This window comes from Triturus cristatus, chromosome 10 (genome assembly GCF_964204655.1).
Source record: "Triturus cristatus chromosome 10, aTriCri1.1, whole genome shotgun sequence".
Taxonomy (NCBI): Eukaryota; Metazoa; Chordata; class Amphibia; order Caudata; family Salamandridae; genus Triturus; species Triturus cristatus.
The window spans coordinates 1027528995-1027548983 of record NC_140593.1 but is presented as its reverse complement, the minus strand read 5'-3'; the positions used below and the strand labels follow the sequence as shown (position 1 = coordinate 1027548983).

The 19989-nt window shown below is 46.4% G+C and overlaps 1 protein-coding gene across 4 annotated transcripts in view; it reads right to left on the bottom strand.

The window, feature by feature from the left end:
* The window catches only part of LOC146796473 (retinol dehydrogenase 16-like), a 255129-nt gene that overhangs the window by 121618 nt on the left and 113522 nt on the right, over positions 1-19989 (bottom strand). For all 4 annotated transcript variants that reach the window (XM_085629075.1, XM_085629077.1, XM_085629076.1 and 1 more), the window contains exon 4: positions 7787-7950. In XM_085629075.1, coding sequence (XP_085485201.1) covers positions 7787-7950 — 164 coding nt within the window. The remainder of the gene's footprint in view (positions 1-7786; positions 7951-19989) is intronic.

Genomic DNA, 19989 nt, shown 5'->3' with positions numbered 1-19989 from the left:
AAGATTGCCGTCCCTTGGGCGCGAATGTACTACTAGCAACTTGGGTCATAAAGACCCCTTAAACCTTCGATAAAGCCTATCGTCCTAAAAAGAAATACGGTGTGGTGTCCCTCTGTTCCTAGTGTAAGCTCAGGGTGTGCGCGCTTGGTTCGGCCTACTTGGGAGAGGTGGGTCGACGGGGTGGGTAAGATGTGATCGAACCCCCCTTCGGCGAACGCCTTTCCAACATTTGGTGGCAGACGATGGGATCCGAGCCAACACCGAAAGAGAGCGCACACTACCAAACAGAGATGGAAGGAGAAACCTCCCTAGGTGCCGCAGGTACCGAAACGAGCTCGACATTCCGAGAAGATCAATTGAACTATTACACGCATAGAGAGCTAAAACAATTCTGCAAAGACCTTGGAATCGCTACCACCGGATTAAGCACAAAAGAAGATTTCCAGAAAGTATTAAAGACCTGGGTTGAGACGGGAGCATCCCTGACCCAAACAGAAGGAGATTCCGCCAATGAACTACGAAGCATCCCGGTGAGAAACAGCGGCCCAGAGGGAAGCTTGTCCCCCGAGGAACTAGCGGACCGAGAGAGAGGCCGCAGCCACGAACTTGAACTGGCCAAACTCAAAATAGAGGGAGAAATAAAACTGGCCGAGAAGAAGTTAGCCGTCGAGCAGTTACGGCTACAAGGGGAACTCGAGGAAAAGAGACGCCAAAGAGAGCACGAAGAAAAAAAACTCCAGCTGCAACATGAACGCAGCCTAAAAGAGATCGAGCTAAGGGCTAAAAGTGAAGAGTCGCGACCCTCCGGGAATCTACCATCCGCTCCCACCGTGGAAGCCAAAGTCCACATCCCCAAGGATGTGGTGAGGGAATATTACAAAAACGACGATATCCAGCAGTGGTTCAAGGCCTACGAAGTCGCCATGACCTCGCACCGAGTCCCGCAGAAGGATTGGGGGGCTGGGCTGTGGGGCCGGTTCTTAAGCGAAGGAAGAGATACCCTGCTGGACCTGCCCTCCACGGTACTGAACTCCTACAGTCACATGAAAGAGGCCCTAGTGGGCCGATATGGGCTCACCCCCGAAATGTACCGGCAACGGTTCCGAGATTGCAAAAAGATACCCGGCACCACATGGGTCGAGTACGTGAACTTTTACAGCCGGGCCTTGGACGGGTGGATCAAGGGCAGCAAGGTCTCCACCTTCGAAGAGCTGTTTGACCTGATAGCCTGGGAACATTTGGCGGCCAATTGCTTTGGGGAACTGCGCCAACATCTCTTAGACAGTAAACTCACCGACCCTCGAAAGCTGGCCGTCGAGGCTGACCGATGGGTGAACACCCGGGCCTCCCGAGGCCCCGTGGGAGACTTCGGTCATCACAGTCAAGGACCGCCCCGCCAGAGGGGCGGAGGAAACCAAGGCCGGCCGAGAGACTTCCAAGGGGGCCCCCTGCACAGCCCCCCCAGCGGCCAACCGTCGGCGGGTCCAGCCCCGCCCCCGAGCAGCACCGGAGCACCGGGGCGGCCGGGGCCCCGAGCTAGGACCACCTGCTTCCGCTGCCAACAGACCGGGCACTACGCCAATGACCCCCAGTGTCCCATGTATCAACGACCCGCAATGACCACCCCTCCGGCCCGGCAAATGGCCTCCGTGGCCCTAGGGGAAGAGATGGAGGACTCCGAAGAGTGGGAACCAGCTGCCATGGCCCTGGTCTCCCTCGGGGATCGAGAAATGGTCCCCGGAACACCCTTGCCTGCCAACACGAAGAAATACCGACAACAGGTGACGATCAACGGTCACCGAGTAGAGGGCCTCCGTGACACCGGGGCGAGTGTCACCGCGGTCCACCGCCACCTAATCTGACCAGATCCTGCCCGACGCTTTCTGTCCCGTCATATCATCCGACAACTCCGAGAGCCTATGCCAGATGGCCCTGGTACCCTTCGAGTGGGGAGGAGTCTCCGGTGAATGGAAGGTGGCGGTCCGAACCTCCCAGCCCGTAGACTGCCTCCTGGGCAATGACCTTGAGAGTTCCCCGTGGGGACAAGTGGAACGAAGAGCCCATCTCGAGATGATGGGACTACCCGAATGGGTCTGCGCCACCACGCGCTCCATGACCACTCGACTGCCTCTTTCCAACGGAGTTGAGGCCCTCCCACGGAACTCTGTCCCCGAGGACCGGGACGCATCACCAGAGCCGGACAGCCCTTCTCCAGGAGAAGAAGAAGAAGATGTCCCCGGCGAAGGGTCGGGGCCTCCTGCCCCGGAGACACTGACCGAGCTGGGGGATCTGCCCGAGATGGCCCAGTGGCGCTGCAAGGGAGGCCCCTCCCGTGAAGAATTCTGCCAAGAACAGGTCACCTGCCCATCACTCGCGGGCCTCCGACAGCAAGCCGAAGCCCAGACCGCCGGTGACCGGTCCGGAACCCACTGGGTATACTGGGACAATGGCCTCCTATACAGCGAACAAAAGTCGGCCGAGCTAGGAGCAGCCCGAGTACTGGTAGTGCCCCTGCGCTTCCGAAGCCTCCTCCTGGGCCTTGCACACGATGTGCCCTTGGCAGGACACTTAGGTCAGGATAAAACATATCAGCGACTAGTTACCCACTTCTATTGGCCCAAGATGCGAGCCAATGTAGAGGTCCACTGCAAATCCTGCCTCACGTGCCAAGGCAGTGGGAAATGTGGCGGAAAGCGCAAGGCTCCCTTACAGCCCTTTCCCGTTGTAAGTACCCCGTTTGAACGAGTGGGCATCGACATCGTGGGACCCCTGGATCCGAAGACCGCCCAGGGCCACCGATTCATCCTCGTCCTGGTGGACCATGCCACCCGCTACCCCGAGGCCATTCCCCTCCGCACCGTAACGGCCCCCGTGGTGGGCCGGGCTCTCATGGGGATCTTCTCCCGCGTGGGGTTTCCTCACGAGGTCGTGAGCGATCGCGACACTAACTTTATATCCCGGTACATGAAGTCCCTGTGGCAGCAGTGCGGGGTGACCTATAAATTCACGACCCCCTACCACCCCCAGGGTGAACGGCCTGGTGGAACGATTTAACAGGACCCTGAAGGGGATGATCCTAGGCCTCGAGGAACCCCTACGCCGGAGATGGGACGTCCTCCTCCCTTGCCTCCTGTTCGCTTACCGGGAGGGTCCCCAAAAATCCCTGGGATACAGCCCATTCGAACTGCTATACGGGCACCCCGTCCGAGGACCCCTGAGCCTGGTCAAAGAGGGCTGGGAGACAAGCCCCCGGGGGGCCCCCCCGGATGTGTTCCCCTACATCCTCACGCTCTGCAACCAGACCCGGAAATTCAGAGAACTCGCAGAAGCCAACCTCGAGGCCAGTCAGGAAGAAATGAAGCGCTGGTATGACCAGAACGCAACACTGGTCGAGTTCCAGCCGGGCCAGCAGGTTTGGGTCATGGCTCCGGTGAAACCCTGCGCCCTCCAAGACAAATGGACTGGCCCCTTCAAGGTGATCGAGCGGAAGAGCCAGGTCACGTACCTGGTTGATGTACAGTCTCCACGGAACCCCCTCCGGGTTCTCCACGTGAACCGCCTCAAACCCCACTTTGTGAGGACGGAGTTGAGTTTGCTCCTGGCCACCGACGATGGGGCGGAAGAAGACACGGAACCCCTGCCCGACCCCCTGTGCGCCGCAGAAACGGATGGCTCCGTGGAAGGAGTGAGGCTGTCGACCACCCTCACCCCACAACAGTCCGACGACTGTCGCCAACTGCTCAAGCAATTCGCAGACCTCTTCTCCCTGACCCCGAGGGTCACCGACTGGTGTGTCCACGACGTGGACACCGGCGACAGCCCCCCAGTGCGACACCGAGCCTACCGGGTGCCTGACCGGGTCCGCACCTGCATCAAGACCGAAGTACAGAAGATGTTGACCCTTGGGGTGATTGAACCCTCTGACAGCCCCTGGGCCAGCCCGGTAGTCCTGGTCCCAAAGGCGGCCGCCCCTGGGGTCGCCCCCGAACTAAGATTCTGTGTGGACTACCGGGGACTCAATGCGGTCACCCGAGCAGACGCCCATCCTATCCCCCGCGCAGACGAACTCATCGACCGCCTTGGGGCCGCTCGCTTCCTCAGCACATTTGACCTGACCTGCGGATACTGGCAGATTGCGCTCACGGAGGGAGCCTAGGAACGCTCCGCCTTCTCCACCCCAGATGGACACTACCACTTCAGGGTCATGCCGTTCGGAATGAAAAACGCCCCGGCCACCTTCCAGCGGTTGGTGAACAAGGTCCTGGCCGGACTTGAGGAGTTCAGCGCAGCATACCTCGACGACATAGCCGTATTCAGCTCTCGATGGCACGAACACCTCCAGCACCTCCGGCGAGTACTGCTAGCCCTGCGCCAGGCCGGCCTAACAGTGAAGGCCAGCAAATGCCAGATCGGGCAAGGCTCCGTAGTCTACCTGGGGCATCAGGTGGGCAGTGGGCAGGTCGCCCCCCTCCAACCGAAGATCGACGCCATTAAATCCTCGGAGCCCCCCACCACTCAGACGGAAGTCCGGGCTTTCCTAGGCCTCACAAGATACTACCGGAGGTTCATTAAAAACTATGGTAGCCTCGCCGGACCTCTCACGGAGTTGACCTCCAAGAAACTCCAGAAGAAGGTGCAGTGGACCCCCCCGTGCCAACAAGCGTTCGACGCCTTGAAAACCGCCATGTGCACTGCCCCAGTACTCAAGGCTCCCGACTACTCCCAGGAGTTTGTGGTCCAGACCGACGCTTCCGAGCACGGCATCGGGGCAGCCCTCTCGCAGTTCAATGACAAAGGCATAGATCAGCCCATAGCCTTCATCAGCCGAAGGCTGCTGCCCCGAGAACAGCGTTGGAGTACCATAGAACGGGAGACCTTCGCCGTAGTCTGGGCCCTCAAGAAACTACGGCCCTACTTGTTCGGAACCCACTTCCGAGTGCAGACGGATCATCGGCCCTTGCGGTGGCTGATGCAGATGAGAGGAGAGAACCCCAAATTGCTACGTTGGTCAATCTCCCTCCAGGGGATGGACTTCACTGTTGAGCATCGCCCGGGGATGGACCACGCTAACGCCGACGGCCTGTCCCGGTTCTTCCGCTTCAGCGAGGAGAACCCCCAAACGGCTGGGTAGTTCTTCCCGCCTTTCAGCTGGGGGGGACGCGCGTGAGACCGGCCTCGCGGCGTGGGCCCTCCCGATCAACGAGCCAACCTGCAACCACCCGGATACCTGATGTCGCAGACCCAGGCCGCCCCAGCCCCACCAACCTGAGGGCCGGCCAGGGCACCCGCCGAACTCAACACCCTACCACGCATGCCCGATCAAGGGCGCGGGAACCCCCAAGCGAGACCAAGAGGCGCCAGCCCAGCGACACCTCGGATCGCCTTCCCCCGGGAGGGTTCGATCGGCCACCCGGCCCCTGGGGTGCAGGCGCCTCGCCTGCTGAGCGTCTGGGGCCCTGCCCAGACCAACCTGAAAGGAACAAAGGACCGAGCGGCAGGAAATCCCGTCGAACCCCCTCAGTCACCCAAACCCCTCTCTGCAAGGACTCCGGACTTCAAAGGGCAGGGGGAGTATAATAGGGGGTGCCGAAAGGACGAGAGCAGAGAAGACCTGGAACCATCTGAGCCCTGCTGACGCTGTTGCGGCCCCCGAACTCCGAAACCCCCCGAGCCTGCTGAGTGACTCGCGGCTCCCGACCGCTGAACCACCTGAGCCCTGCTGACGCCGTCGCGGCTCCGTGTCCCTGGAACCACCTGTGCCTGCTGAGTGACTCGCGGCTCCCGAACGCTGAACCACCTGAGCCCTGCTGACGCCGTCGCGGCTCCGTGTCCCTGGAACCACCTGAGCCTGCTGAGTGACTCGCGGCTCCCGAACGCTGAACCATCTGAGCCCTGCTGACGCCGTCGCGGCTCCTTGTCCCCGGAACCACCTGTGCCTGCCGAGTGACTCGCGGCTCTCCCCTCCAGGAAGATCAGCAAGAGATTGCCGGGAGAACCAACACCCTCCAGCTCAAGGATTGGGAGCTGTCCGCAGGGTCCTCCGCAGAGACCTTGTACTCATAGACTGTCCCGCTACCCCCATTCCCCCATCACAAGATTGCCGTCCCTTGGGCGCGAATGTACTACTAGCAACTTGGGTCATAAAGACCCCTTAAACCTTCGATAAAGCCTATCGTCCTAAAAAGAAATACGGTGTGGTGTCCCTCTGTTCCTAGTGTAAGCTCAGGGTGTGCGCGCCTGGTTCGGCCTACTTGGGAGAGGTGGGTCGACGGGGTGGGTAAGACGTGATCGAACCCCCCTCCGGCGAACGCCTTTCCAACACGCAGCTAGAGCGCGTCCCAGCAAGAGCCCACACCCAATATGGCCACCGTCAAAGACTCGCCCACCCGCACCTGGTCTCTCAGCGTCGGTACTCGGCTGAGAGTGGCCAGGCAGCGAGGGGGGGGAAAGGTCTCTTAGCGGATGTCACCACAAAATAGAGGTAAGAGCTGATGGTACCACGCAGTAGAACACGCAATAATCACAATGACACGGACAATGACATCAGGATGACATGATAAAAAGGTGTCACCAAACATATTTTTATCTAACTACTATATATATTTATATATTACTACATAGAATTTCACTGCGTGTGTGAGCACGTGTTTGTGTAATGAGTGTACATTTCTGTTTTTAAAGAAAACACACTGACTGGACATTCATTTATTGAGTGTTGTTATTGCGTATCAGCGGATGGAGATTACTAGCCCACATCACCGTCACTGAGTAGGCCTTGTAATGCTCTGCATTGTTACCCCGAAAAATCAAGTGCTGGAATGTTGCACTTGATTTCTAGTTTATAGAGACAATTGTGGACCTTTTACTTACGCAAGACTCACATCCAGTAGAACTAATAGCCCAATTTCATTATGATGCCTCTGAAGTCTAGCACAAGGACTACTTGAACACAATCACCAATTGGAAAAAAAATGCCATGGCCTTTTCCATCCAAACAATTGCAAACTATGACAAATTAATGAAAACCAATAGAAGGCATTGGTTGACCTAGTAATCCCTCTCTGAGCTACTTCTTACAGATACTTTTTTTAAAAGTGTTAGTAAAATGAAGACTCCCCTTTCAGAAGTGCGACCTAAAAATGGAAGACAGGATTAGTCAAAGAAATGGGACATAATTATAGAATCAAGGGGATGTGATAGCAGGAAGCTGGTAAAGACGAGATGGGTTGACAGAGGAAGGAGCTGAGAGAGAAGATGGGATAACAGCAGGGTCAGACTGGGGACAAAAAATAGGTCTGGGTCCAAAATAAAACTGGCTCCCAATAGGGATTTAAATATCTATAAAAGTGGCCGACAATTGCAAATCATACCAGTTTTGGACTTGTAAAGATACACTGAATAGGTATTTTGCAAGGTATGGAAGACTACATGCTCTTGTGTTTGCTGCAGACAATGTTTGAGGTAACATCAGGGAAATCAACTGTAAACCTGGCCCACCTGGACATAAGACAGGCCCACAATTTGCTAAACAAAAACAGCCCACAGACTTACCTCTCATACCAGCCCATGGGGCACTGCCTGATTGTACTATAGACCAGTATGACCCTAGATGACAGAACAAGAAGCTGAAATAGAATCTTGGCACTGCCGTTTGGATGCAGACAATATTAGATACATCATCACAAGTAATTGCTCACACTAGTCTAGCAAAGACTGGTCTGCTCTCAGGAAACCTACAAAAATGAATGCTGGCAGAACAAGTTGCATGAAAGAGTCAAGAACTCACGCTTCTGGTAGTAGATCTCTCCGTAGCTCTCCTTCACCTCAGACGGAAGACGGCTCCAAATATTTTCTAGCCCCTTTTTGAAGACCTCTACATTTACAATTTCAGTTTTGAAGGTCCCAGGTTCGATGATGGACACTTTCACTCCAAAAGAAGACAGGTCCCGCCTGCATCAACACAATTAGTATCAGCGTCAACCACCTTTCTCCCAAGGAATGGCACAGCTGCTAATGTAACATTGAGGATGCTTTACCACCAGGGGCCATCAAACATTATTTTAATTACTTAAAGAGCTGTTCAAAATTATATTTAAGCCTGTGTCAACCATCCTGTAGGGTCTGGAGACTCTGGTACAGATCATCAAAGTAACTCGGAACATGTATTTAAAGTTTTTAATTGATGTGACCCTAGTTTTTATAATAACGAGTCTGCTAATGGAGAGATCCCACTATTCAAATGTACAACAATTTGAAGTTAGTTGTCATTATGTATAATACATTTATTGACTGACCTGGCCCCACCAAAAGTCCCATGATAGACTTCCCCAGAAGGATGTCACTCTACATATTTAAGAAACTGTACTGTACATTGCAGGGCTCTAATTTCACTGCTCTTTAGAAGTCTTATGCAGATTATACAAATAACTCTAGTGAGAAACTGATGTAAATGAAGGGAAGGTGTAGAGCTTTCATTAACTTAAGACACTGTCAAGTTTGTTTTTAGGTGTTACAAAACTGTGCAGAAGGGAGCGGCTGATCCATGCAATGCTGGTAACGTTGCCAGAGTCTGCTTTACTGTGGATCACAAAATGATACTGTTTGTAGAAACCTTGTGTGATGCTTTCATATGATAGAGAGAATACACAATAATACATCAAATCAATAAATCATCAGTGTAAAAATAGATCAATTAGCAAATATACATACAAAAGTGGATACAAATACGATAAACATACAGGATCAATTCAGTTAATCAAAAAAGCACAAAGAACATGGTATAAACCAGTTTACAAACATTCAAATATGCCCAAGGTTCAAAACTTCTGATTATAACTTCCCCAATGAATCTGGCAATAGAAACACAGATGATCTCAGTTTGGAGTAATTGTAAATACCTAGGAGCTGGAAGACATTGTGCAAAGTTCAAACATTGTATCAAAGGTAAATTAAAATGCTTCATAGGAATAGCATACTACCTACAAAAAAAATACTACATGTAAGGTGCTTATTGTGGAGACAAGATCACAACGGAACAGGGGGTAAAGAAACTGACCAGTTTGTGTCAAAGGAAAAGAAACAAGAAAATGAAAAATGTGGACAGTACATCGCTTTAAGAGAAACCTATTCTGCTGGTTTGTTCTCAAGTTGAGAAACGGTTGAATGCAACAGCCGGTTAACAGTCCAGTGTGGCTGAGGACAGTCGACTTTTTCTCCTCACAGGTACTTTTTGTATTACTTTTATATTGGGTAAAAATATCTTTAAAAGTATGCCTGCTAATTGACTGGAGGGGTCTGAGTCATCAAAACGTTTGATCACACACATCTCTCAGCAAACCTTCTTGATGTGCTCCAGCAATGGGATATCTCTTGCTGAACCTAGGCCTATTTATTATTCATTTATTTAAGAAGCTTATAGAGCGTGCAGCTACCCAAAAGGGTCTCCTGGCGCTCGAGGCAGACAGTAAGCAGAGATGCTAAATCAAGCAAGAGACACAGTAACATAACCAGGTGACAAAAGGGCTCAGTCAGGGCAGTTGAAGAACATGGTTTTTAGGTTCTTACCGAAGGTAAGCAATGAGTTACAGTTCCTGAGAGCTACCAGAAGAGGATTCCAAAGTTTTGGTCCTAAAAAGGAGAAGGAGCGCCCCTTAATACGAGCTCTACGAAAACTAGGCTTGATAAACAGTGCAAGGTTAGCTGATCTCAGAGATCGGGAAGGGACATGCAGATCTTGAATATAAGAAGGGGCAAGACCGTGTCTGGCTCGAAGCATGTAATATAAGGCCTAGAATTTAATCCCTTTATCAACCTTCAGCCAATGTAATTTATTGTGCAAGGGAGAGACGAAAGCATATCTCGGCAGCCGGAAAAGAAGGCGGGCGGACGCGTTCTGGATGATCTGCAAGCGATGAATCAAGGCTTTATCAGCGCCCAGATACAGTACATTCCCACAGTCCAATCTGGACGTTACCAAGGCCTGTAGCACTGTTCTCTGGGTACTTAGAGGAATCAGCCAAAGGATTTTCTTGAGCCATTTCAGAATGGAAAAGCAAGTGGCTGCAAGCTTGGAGACCTGTGGCTTAAGGGAGAGATTCCTTTACCATCTCCCTATTTGAAGCCTCATTCAGCTTTGTCCAAATAGTGTGCCACAGAAGAAGTGGTGCTAGCACTAGACTGTCTTCAAGAAAGGGCAACCCCAACTCCTGATGGCAAATACAAGAGGAGCTACTGACATGAACAGCCAAAAGAGTTTAAATAAATTTCTTCTCCACCCTCTGTAGATCAGTTGCATTAACATAGCCCCAAACATGGGGGGCATAACTTGCTGCTGATAGGAGGGTTGCCTTTCCGTGAGTTCAGTGATGGCTGCGGCGGGAAAACGGGTCGCATTCTTGATGGAACACATTCCTTTACTGGTTTGCCGGGGAACCTCACATCACGGCAGGTTCATTGCAGAGATGTTTCTCTATGTTAATGCCTAATTTTAACAGAATTTGGTGGCCGTACTGACAAGAAAATTGTGTCTGCCATTTTGTTTTTCCTTTGATGCCTCAGAATGTCACACTCGTTTTCTGCTTCCTCAGAATACCGCTGATTTTCATATAAATACAATGGGGCATCTGCAGTAATACTTCCCCTATAATTCTTCTGGTGTCTTCAATGATACTTCTCGATTTTGGCAGAGACTATTTTTCCTCTATATCTGCCTGCCACCTTTTATTTGCTACTGTGCCCCTTTGGTTGACTGACTATTTGAACCACATAAGTGTAGGACCAGGAACCTTCAACTCAGCACCAGTAAACCCCCTACTACCAAGAATAGCACCAACGTTGCTACGCTTAATCCTTTCTCTGTTCTGGAGGATATGGATGACACTGGGAGTGCTTATCAAGAATCTTCCTCGTAGTCCTCTAGCTTTACGGGCTCTCACTCCACCTCTACGACTAAAATGTCCTCTAAACAGCGCACAACTGCTAATATCTCAACACATAAAAGAGTTAAAAAGGACACTCCCTCACCCATAAAATACCCTATTACAATCTCAATGGAGCTTCTGCTTGAGGAAATCCGGGCTCTCAAACCTTACATGGAGGAAACTAATATGCTACTTCAAACACTGCATGAAAAATTGACTTACGTGGAGGACAGAGTTAATCAGATGGAATGAAGGGTTAAGGTACACTAGGATACTGTACTCATTGTAAAGATGTTGCAATCTTAAGTCTAGTCCTTAAAACGCATGCTGAAGACATAGGGAATTGAAACAGGAGAATTGATCTAGGCATTTATTGTTTGGTTGAAGGAGTGGAGGGCTTTGATCCCACATCTTACCTGCAATCCTTTGTTCTCAATGTCTTAGACTTGCCTACCTCCCCTCTTTTGAATATACAAAGGGCACACAGACTTGGGCATTCTCCTCACTCTGCCTCAACTACACAGAAACCTAGAGGAGTAATCATTTATTTTTTAGAATATTTGGAACTACTCAAAGTTATCAAAAAAGTCAAAGCATTTAATTGTCTGGATCCAACCTATATTTGGCGCAGGACTTCACCAAATTTATAACAGACAGACAGAAGAAATTTCTCAATATCAGACCAGCTCTCCATTCTGTCAATGTCAGATTTGTTTTATTCCACCCCTATTTATTCAAAGTAATAACATAGTAAAAACAATAGCAAAACTATTACTTATGAACAACCCTCCCTTCTACAAAAATGAATTGCTAGCTGCAGGGGAGAGGCGATGGATACTCCCAAATGTACCTGATTTTATGGAAAATACCTTCCTTGCCATCAGACTTTTAAATGGCAGTTATCTATTATGCTTCATGTTTCTCGCATCATATATGTTCTTATTTGTTACTTGTATTCCTTCTTTCAGGTATGTTCCATATCTCTTCAAAATTACACGAATGTTGTTTAGTGTGGTTTGGTCTCCCCTTCTTTGCCAGCCGTTCAGTTTGGTTGTGTAACCCACATTTGCATGGCCCTGCAACTCTCAAATGTTTGTATGTCACTTTTCTTATTCTCGTCAGTATCTTTACTGTCTACTTTCTTTTCTTCCTACTTCTTCTTTTTCTATTCTTCATTCTTTCTCTTCTCATGATTACATACAGCTTTTCTTATATTATCCTTTTATGCTGTTGTTTCATTGCTTACTTTTTGAATTACATATCTATATCTCATTGCTTTATCACTGTTATCGTTATATATCAAATGTTACAAGATTCTTGCTATTTCCTAAATGGTCTTAAGTACTGTTTCATAGAATATTAAAGGTTTAGGCACACATTTCCAAACTAAAAGGTGATATTGTCTTGCTGCAAGAAACTCATTTATCCGAAAAATTTAATTTTTAAACTTATAAAACAATGGGTTGGTCAAATTTTTGGTTCCCCGGGTACACGGAAATGTAATGGAGTGGCTAATCTATAGCCTTATAGCCTGCCGTAGCGGGCTATACCAGCCATTAAAGGCTCGCTCCAGCAGTCGACTCGGGCCTTTAACAAGAGAGCAGGACTTTAATGGCCAGTATCCCCCAGCTACGGAGGGCTATAAAGCTATTAGAACATTTTGTCACTAGAGGGCAGAATGTTGTAACAAATAAAGCAAAGGCCTTTCGGAGCCCGAGGGGGTTTAAATTCCCTCATGCTCCAAGAGGCCTTTGTTCACAGCAACAGCTGTGAACAAAAGCAACATTGGAATATTGCTCTGCAAGCTTTTACCGGCCCGTAGAAGCACGGAGCACTCCATTGTATTCAATGGAGTGCTCCACATTCCAATGTTCTAATATGAAATAAATCCTTAGATATTCAAGCTATCTCCCAGGACTTAGATTCCATGGGCAGGTGGGTTTTTGCATCCATAACTGTAAATAAAATACCTGTAACCATTTTCAATGTCTATGCCTCCACACATTTAGATAGATATTTCTGGCATGATGTTTTATCTAAATTGATGTCTTTAAATGCATATTGTTTAATTTTTAATGGTGATTGCAACTTGGTTATGGACTCCTTCACCGATCGTCACTCGAATTCCAAATTTATCCAATCACCCATGGATTCACAATTTACATCTATTATAAACAAGAGATCTCTCGAATCATTGCTTGGATACTCTGTAACCTATCCCTACAAGAACACACTTTTTCTCCCCTGCTCATTTCTCACAATCTAGAATTGACTATCTATGTGCCTCAAAGTCTCTTGCACAACATATTATACGCTCAGAAATTGGTTCAATATTAATTTCTGATTATGCTCCTTTCACACTAGATTTAGATCTTATCCCGATACTCCTGGCACTAAACGATGGAGATTTAACAATTCTCTTCTCCAGGATCCTAATTTTACACAAAACTTTGAGAGTTTTACAAAATACATTTTTATTGATAATGAGACTCAGACTATCTGGGATACCTTTAAAGCTGCCTCGAGAGATTTCATCTTTTATTTTGTAGCCCACAAGAAGAAATCTTCTTCCAAGAAGGTCATTCAAATTCTGAATCCTATTAAACAATTAGAACACACGTATTACCTTTTTAAATCTAAAACCTGTCTGGAGGAATGGAGTCAAACTAAATTTGCCTTTAATAATATTTCCACAGAGAATGCTACTTCATATGTCCCAAAAATCCGGCACCAAGTATTTTGGAGGATAAAATAAATCTGGGAAACTTCTTGCTAATTATCTCAAAATTAAAAAAGATTGGACTAAAGTACACTTCAAGTTGTCCACCACTAACCGCACTGTTTATAACAATGAAGATATACTATCTGAACTTACTAACGTCTGCCTGAATTGATATACTCCAGAATATCATGCTAATCAGAAAGATATTCTTCGATGTTTATCATCTATCAATCCACCCCCAGATCCTGATATATATATTTTTTCTCACTAGATGAAGATATTCTTATTGCTTCCATTCTCATTGCTATCAGTCCATCAAAAAGGGAAAAGCCCAAGGACCTGATGGATTTACTACAGAATTTTATCTGTGTTTCCCCAAACCTCTCATTTCTAAATTATATCAGCATTCTGCTCACTTTATAGCCTCTACCTCTGCTGCAGGTTCCTTTCAATATGCCTTATTCTCAAAGAAAACAAAGATTCAACCCTATGTAAAAATTACAGAGCCGTTTTCCTTGTCTTGATTTTTTACTGCTTAAGTTAATAGGAAGGTAGCAGTCTGGCTTTATTAAAGGTTGACATATTTCCGATAACACTAGGTTATTTTTTAATGTTTTTAGTAAGTCCAAATCTTATAAATATTCATTAGCAGCTATTTTTCTGGATGCCAAAAAGGTGTTTGACTGAGTTAGTTGGCCTTTTATTTTTTTCTACTCTCTTGGTTCGACTTTAGTCCTAAATGTATTAATCTTATCTCCTTGCTATATTCTTCTCCCAAGGCATTCATCATTGTCAATGGTCTCACTTCTCTGTCCTTTTCATTTCTTTGCGGTGTTCATCAAGGATGCCCTCTCTCTTCCCTATTATTTATTCTTGCCCTAGAGCCCTTTTTGCTAACAGTTTGTATGAACTCAGGCATTAAGGGTTTTCAATACGGGAAAAACAGCTAAACTTTTCAGTATATGCAGACAGTATTCTTTACTTCATTGCACATCCACAAACTTCTCTACCAGTATTTTTGAATGAAGTTGCAAACTTTGCTTCTCTTTCAGGATATAAATTAAATGCTGACAAATGCTAAATTCTCCCTTTAAATAAACTATGTTTTCATGCTGATTTAGCTTCTTCTCATTTTCTTTGATATCAAGATAAAATTACATACCTTGGTCTATGGTTTAATGTTTGTTTAAAAGAGACAGTTTATCTGAATCTGAAAGGGGTTCTCACAACCCTAACATCTCTTACATCTAGATGGAATTCTCTATTCTTATCTTGGTGGGGACGTTAATATATGATAAAGATGATGCTACTACATATAATGCTTTTCTGTCTTTCTAATATTCCTTTAAATATTCCCTGCCTTAATTTTAAAAGAATTTACTCTATTCTTTCCAAATTTTTATGGAACAACAAAAAATCTTGCATGTCTCTTCAAAAACTTAAATGCTCCAAACATATGGAAGGAGTTAATTTTCCCAATTTTCGTTCTTACCACACAGCATTTTTTCTTAAACAATCCTCTTTTTCACTTATCGAAGAGGAATCTATTATTCCTCCCCTCTAGGACTATATTGAATAAAACATTCTTCACCCTTTTTCTGTTCGAGAATGTTTATCTTTTAATCAGAAATGTCAATCCTTAGCTCCTTCTATTCTAAAAAATGCATGTAAAATTCTCTGCCTTATTTTTGTCTCCCATCAGAATATCAGAGAACAATTTCTCCGATCCCCAATTTGGCATTAAACATGTTAAAATAAATAATAAAACTATTTTTTGTAAGTCTTGACATGAAAAAGGTCTAAGATGATTCATCAACTCTTTCATATCGATTCTTGTCTTCTTTTTGCAATAGCTCAATCATACTTTTCCTTGCCATCCTCATATTATACTAAATATATATATCATTAATATCTGTGGTGTATGATCATCTCCCAGATAATATCCTTTTTATTTCTCCTGCCCCTCACCTAGCCCCCCTATTTAAAGAGTTTAGCCATAAGGGTAGTAGTGTTCCATAATAGGGAAAAATCTGCACATCAATATAGGAAATGTATATGTAAATAGAGTCAATGGCATGAAACAGTAGATAGTACTATTCTATGTACAACGGGGTGCTTATCTAGCTTAAAGCACACACTACCCAGGAGTGCTAAATATACATGTTAGAAAACCTGCATATATGAATATCAGACAAACAAAAGCTAATACAGCACACCCTAAAATAAGTGGAAACAGGTCCCACACAATAGCCAGTAATGAGGACCGAATTGTAGTCAATATCAAAAAGACAATCTAACAAATAATAAACTCATATATGGCAGTCCAGAATCCAGTCAGACAAGATGAGCAGTCCACATCGTTTTTGATAGACGATGTTCTTTTTATTATTATTTTTTTTTTCCTCCTGAACACAGCCTTTTTTTGATAGATGATGTTCTTTTTATTACTATTTCATGAACACAGCCAACACGTGTTTCGTCAGTACTTATCAGTACACAGACTTTCTCAAGGCTGTAAACATAAATATTTGCATCATCAGAACAAACCATATTTAAATACGATCCCACATACACCATGGTGCAGAGAGGACATATGGTCTGTAAAAACTCGAAATTGGTATATACCCAAGTAAAAATTAGTAATTGGTGTACTCATTTTTACTTGGGTATATACCAATTTCGAGTTGAAGGCACGTCTCGCTGTGGCGCGCGCGCACCACTCGCGGGATTGTTCATTTTGGGATCCATTTCTCTTTTTTTTTTACCTATTCCTCGTAACGGACGTCAAAAATTATTTAATCCACCGCAGTGAGTCGTAATGCCTCAGAAAGGATTAGGGTGAATATGTAATGGGCAAGTACTATTTGTGAATTATAGTTTAGTTTGACATTCGACAGAATTCGAAAATTGCTCGACCTGTGGGGATTTACTGTCTTGAGGGTTTAGGATTTCATGAAGTGTTTATCTTGGCAGGGCGGCAAGGGCAGTGGCACGCGGTGTGGTCTCGGTCACTGTAACTAGCGCAACCCGAGCTCAGGGGTTCCCTGGATACAGAATAAGGGTTCATTGCTACCTCATTGTGGCTGGGCGTTTTTTGTCCGCCTGTAGTACGTCCGTAGCATGAAAAGGGCACGCACTTGGGTCCCTACCTTGTTCCAGGAAATCAGGCAGTGTGTTTTTCTGCGACTTTGCACGCCCTGCGTTTCTATCTATACTGGGTTAGTGGGATCGGGTTGACAGACATGTTTATAAACAGGGCTCTTTGTCACCACAAGAGATTAAACTCGTGCAACTCCGATTCAATCGACTGCAGGCGCTGAAGGCTTGCCTGCTGCGTTGTCCCGCTTCTGGAGAGAACCTAATCAGACGAGCAACAGGGTTCTGAATTAAACAATAGCACATTCGTTGCATAGCTCTGATTGTGTTTCCCGCCAAATTGCAAACATACCATTTTGTGGCCATCTAATAAGATAACCGCAAAATGGCTGAAGAAAAACGTTGCATACCCATCTGTATTAGCCCTGCTTCAACTCGCCATGGGAGTGAAGGTTTTCTATGAGTAAATAGGAGATTTACAGCTGTGGAGCAGGCGTCTGGCGAAACACTTTTTCAAATAAATATATATATAGTCCATGAGTAAGTAATTTCCAATACACTAGGACATATTTTTCGACATTTATCATATATTGGGCATGTCTAACACTGAAAGCAAACAATAGAGCTGAAGCGACTCTGATATCCAAAAGTAGAGTTCTGCACGGATCTCGAACACTTAAAAACAAATATTTTACAAGCTGTCAGATATAATGAATGTTTAGAAGTGCCGTGGCTGATGTCTTTCACAGAAAGTCTGCTGTTTACTGTTTCCCTAGTGTGCAGGGGGTATTGCTTCTACCGTTGTTTTGTTGCTGTTTCTGCAGCCCTTTGATTATCGCTCAACCACAAAGCATCGTGAAGGTCTCCCAGCCATGCCCTCACTGTGCCCCCACCATAATATTTAGAGTCAGATCTGCAAACTGTTGTCTTAAAGAAAACAAGGCCACCTCTCATTGGTCTTCGTAGCCTGGAGCTCCGTGAAGATGGAGTTCTGAGTACTTACAAGTTTATCTGGTGCCCTGGCAAGAGATTTCTGTAAATATGAACCCCTCCCTCTGCAAGAGGACTGTGTATATGCAACACATACAGTTCATACCTGTTTAAAATTCTATTCACAAACATTTTCTGGTTTGCATCCTGTGTTTGCCTGGTGTGCGATTTAATTGCATCTTGGATTTTGTTTGTTAAGTACCTTTTACCTTCCAGTGTATTTTTAATTTTCCATACATCTGCTAATGCAGTTTTAGAAAAGATGTATGCATTAGTGGGCCTCAGGTGGTTTCCCTCAGAGACTCTTCCCTTTGCTGGTGAACAGAAGCTGATTTATGCTGTAGTTCCCTCAGCACTAGACCCTCAAGATGGGCCCCAGACTGCATAGTTTTAAAGTCCTGTGCCAGCATCATTTCCGGCCCAGGGTTACATCATCTCATCTTTTGTACTATCAGGGAGTCACTGAATATGGACCACGAATGGTGCAACTGTTTTTAGGTCTCACTGAGACAGCGAAAGCTGTCTCTTTGAGACATTTTGTAAGTGGGCTTTCAAAAGTGCTACCCACATGGTTTTGCTGGCCTAGGGCTTGAGTGCACGATGGCGTGCACGTGCACAGCTGCTCCTTGCATTCCCTTCTCCCTTCTCACCCAGCCCTTTGATGCTCTGCTCGATTACTTTCACTTTCGCCGCTTTGACCCTTGCATTCCCCCCTCCCTTCTCACCCAGCCCTTTGATGCTCTGCTCGATTCCATTTCACTGTCCTTAAATCCCTTTGTAAGTCCATCTTGTTTGGGTCATCTTTGCTTCATTAGACCCATCTTTCCCGACTAGGAACCGGTTATTTTTGTCCACTCCCTTTAATTTACTTTAATAATAAACTCTCGCCTTAAGTGAAGCAATTGACTTTTAAATGTCGTCGTAATCTTACAGCCTTGTTCTCAAACAAGAAAACTCCTCTCCTTCCACACGTTTCCCATTCGGCCATCTTTTCTTCTGCAGTAGTTGATAACATTGTGGCCATGTTTTAACCAAAGCATCAGGTTTCTGCAATTTTGTAACGACGTGGTGATGCACATACTTTCTGTATGTTGTACATTCCGCTGCCCCTAATATGTCCGAGGTTTGTGAGCTGTGATGCATGCTAGCGCGATCCCACGCCATGCGCCTCTTCAGCCCTCCTAAAATATACCATCCTCACTCTCCAGGTTAGAATTCGACACTTCAAAAACAAACGTGTAGCAACGATCTTCTATTAATAATGCTATAATGGCAGCGCTTCTATGCATTCCATCGTAAATGTTCTGTGGAAAGTATTTTTATTTTATCATTTTGCAGTGGTTCCGGTAGGCCGACAGTCATTGATTCCTTGTTTGTGTACCTTTGCCCAGGGGCGTTTCTTCAATTGGTGCAGCAGGTGCAGTGGCACCAGGGCCCACGAACGCTGATAATTTGTGTATTTAATATAACTGTAGCATATTAAGGAGGTTGGGGGGTCATTTACTTACTTGCCCTGGGGTCCATGACACTGAATAGGCTGGTGTTTCGCCACGTAATTTCATTGGTCAGTGTTTAGCATTCGAGGTTGTACTCCTGAGTGACGTGACATAGAATGCAAGATTGATTGTGCAAGGGCATGAAAAGGAAATGCTGCTCAGGGCGCCAATTGTGTAAGGCGTCTAGACCTCACATATGCTCTTCCCTCTATGTTTTTCTCTCTGGTCTCACATGTGCTATTCCCTCTGTATTTTCACTCTGCCCTCACATGTGCTTTTCCCTCTCTATTTTTCTCTCTTTCCTCACACATGCTATTCCCTCTGTATTTGTCTCTCTTCCCTCACATGTACTCTTCCCTCTGCATTTTTTCTCTATGCTCTCACATGTGCTCTTCGCTCTGTATTTTTTTCTCTGCCCTCGCATGTGTTCTTCTCTCTATATTTTTCTCTCTGCTCTCACATGCTCTCTTCCCTCTATGTTTTTATCTCCGGTCTAACATGCGCCCTACCCTCTGTATTTTTTTCGCTTTGCTCTCACATGAGCTCTTCCCTCTCTATTTTTCTCTCCTCCCTCACATGGACTCTTCCCTCTGTATTTTTCACTCTGCCCTCACGTGTTTTTCCCTCAGTGCACTCTTCCCTCTGATCACATGCATACACAACTATGCACACATACAAACACACACATGCATTTACACACACGTATGAACATATACAAACACACACAGACATGCATAAACATATGCATATACATGCACACCAACAC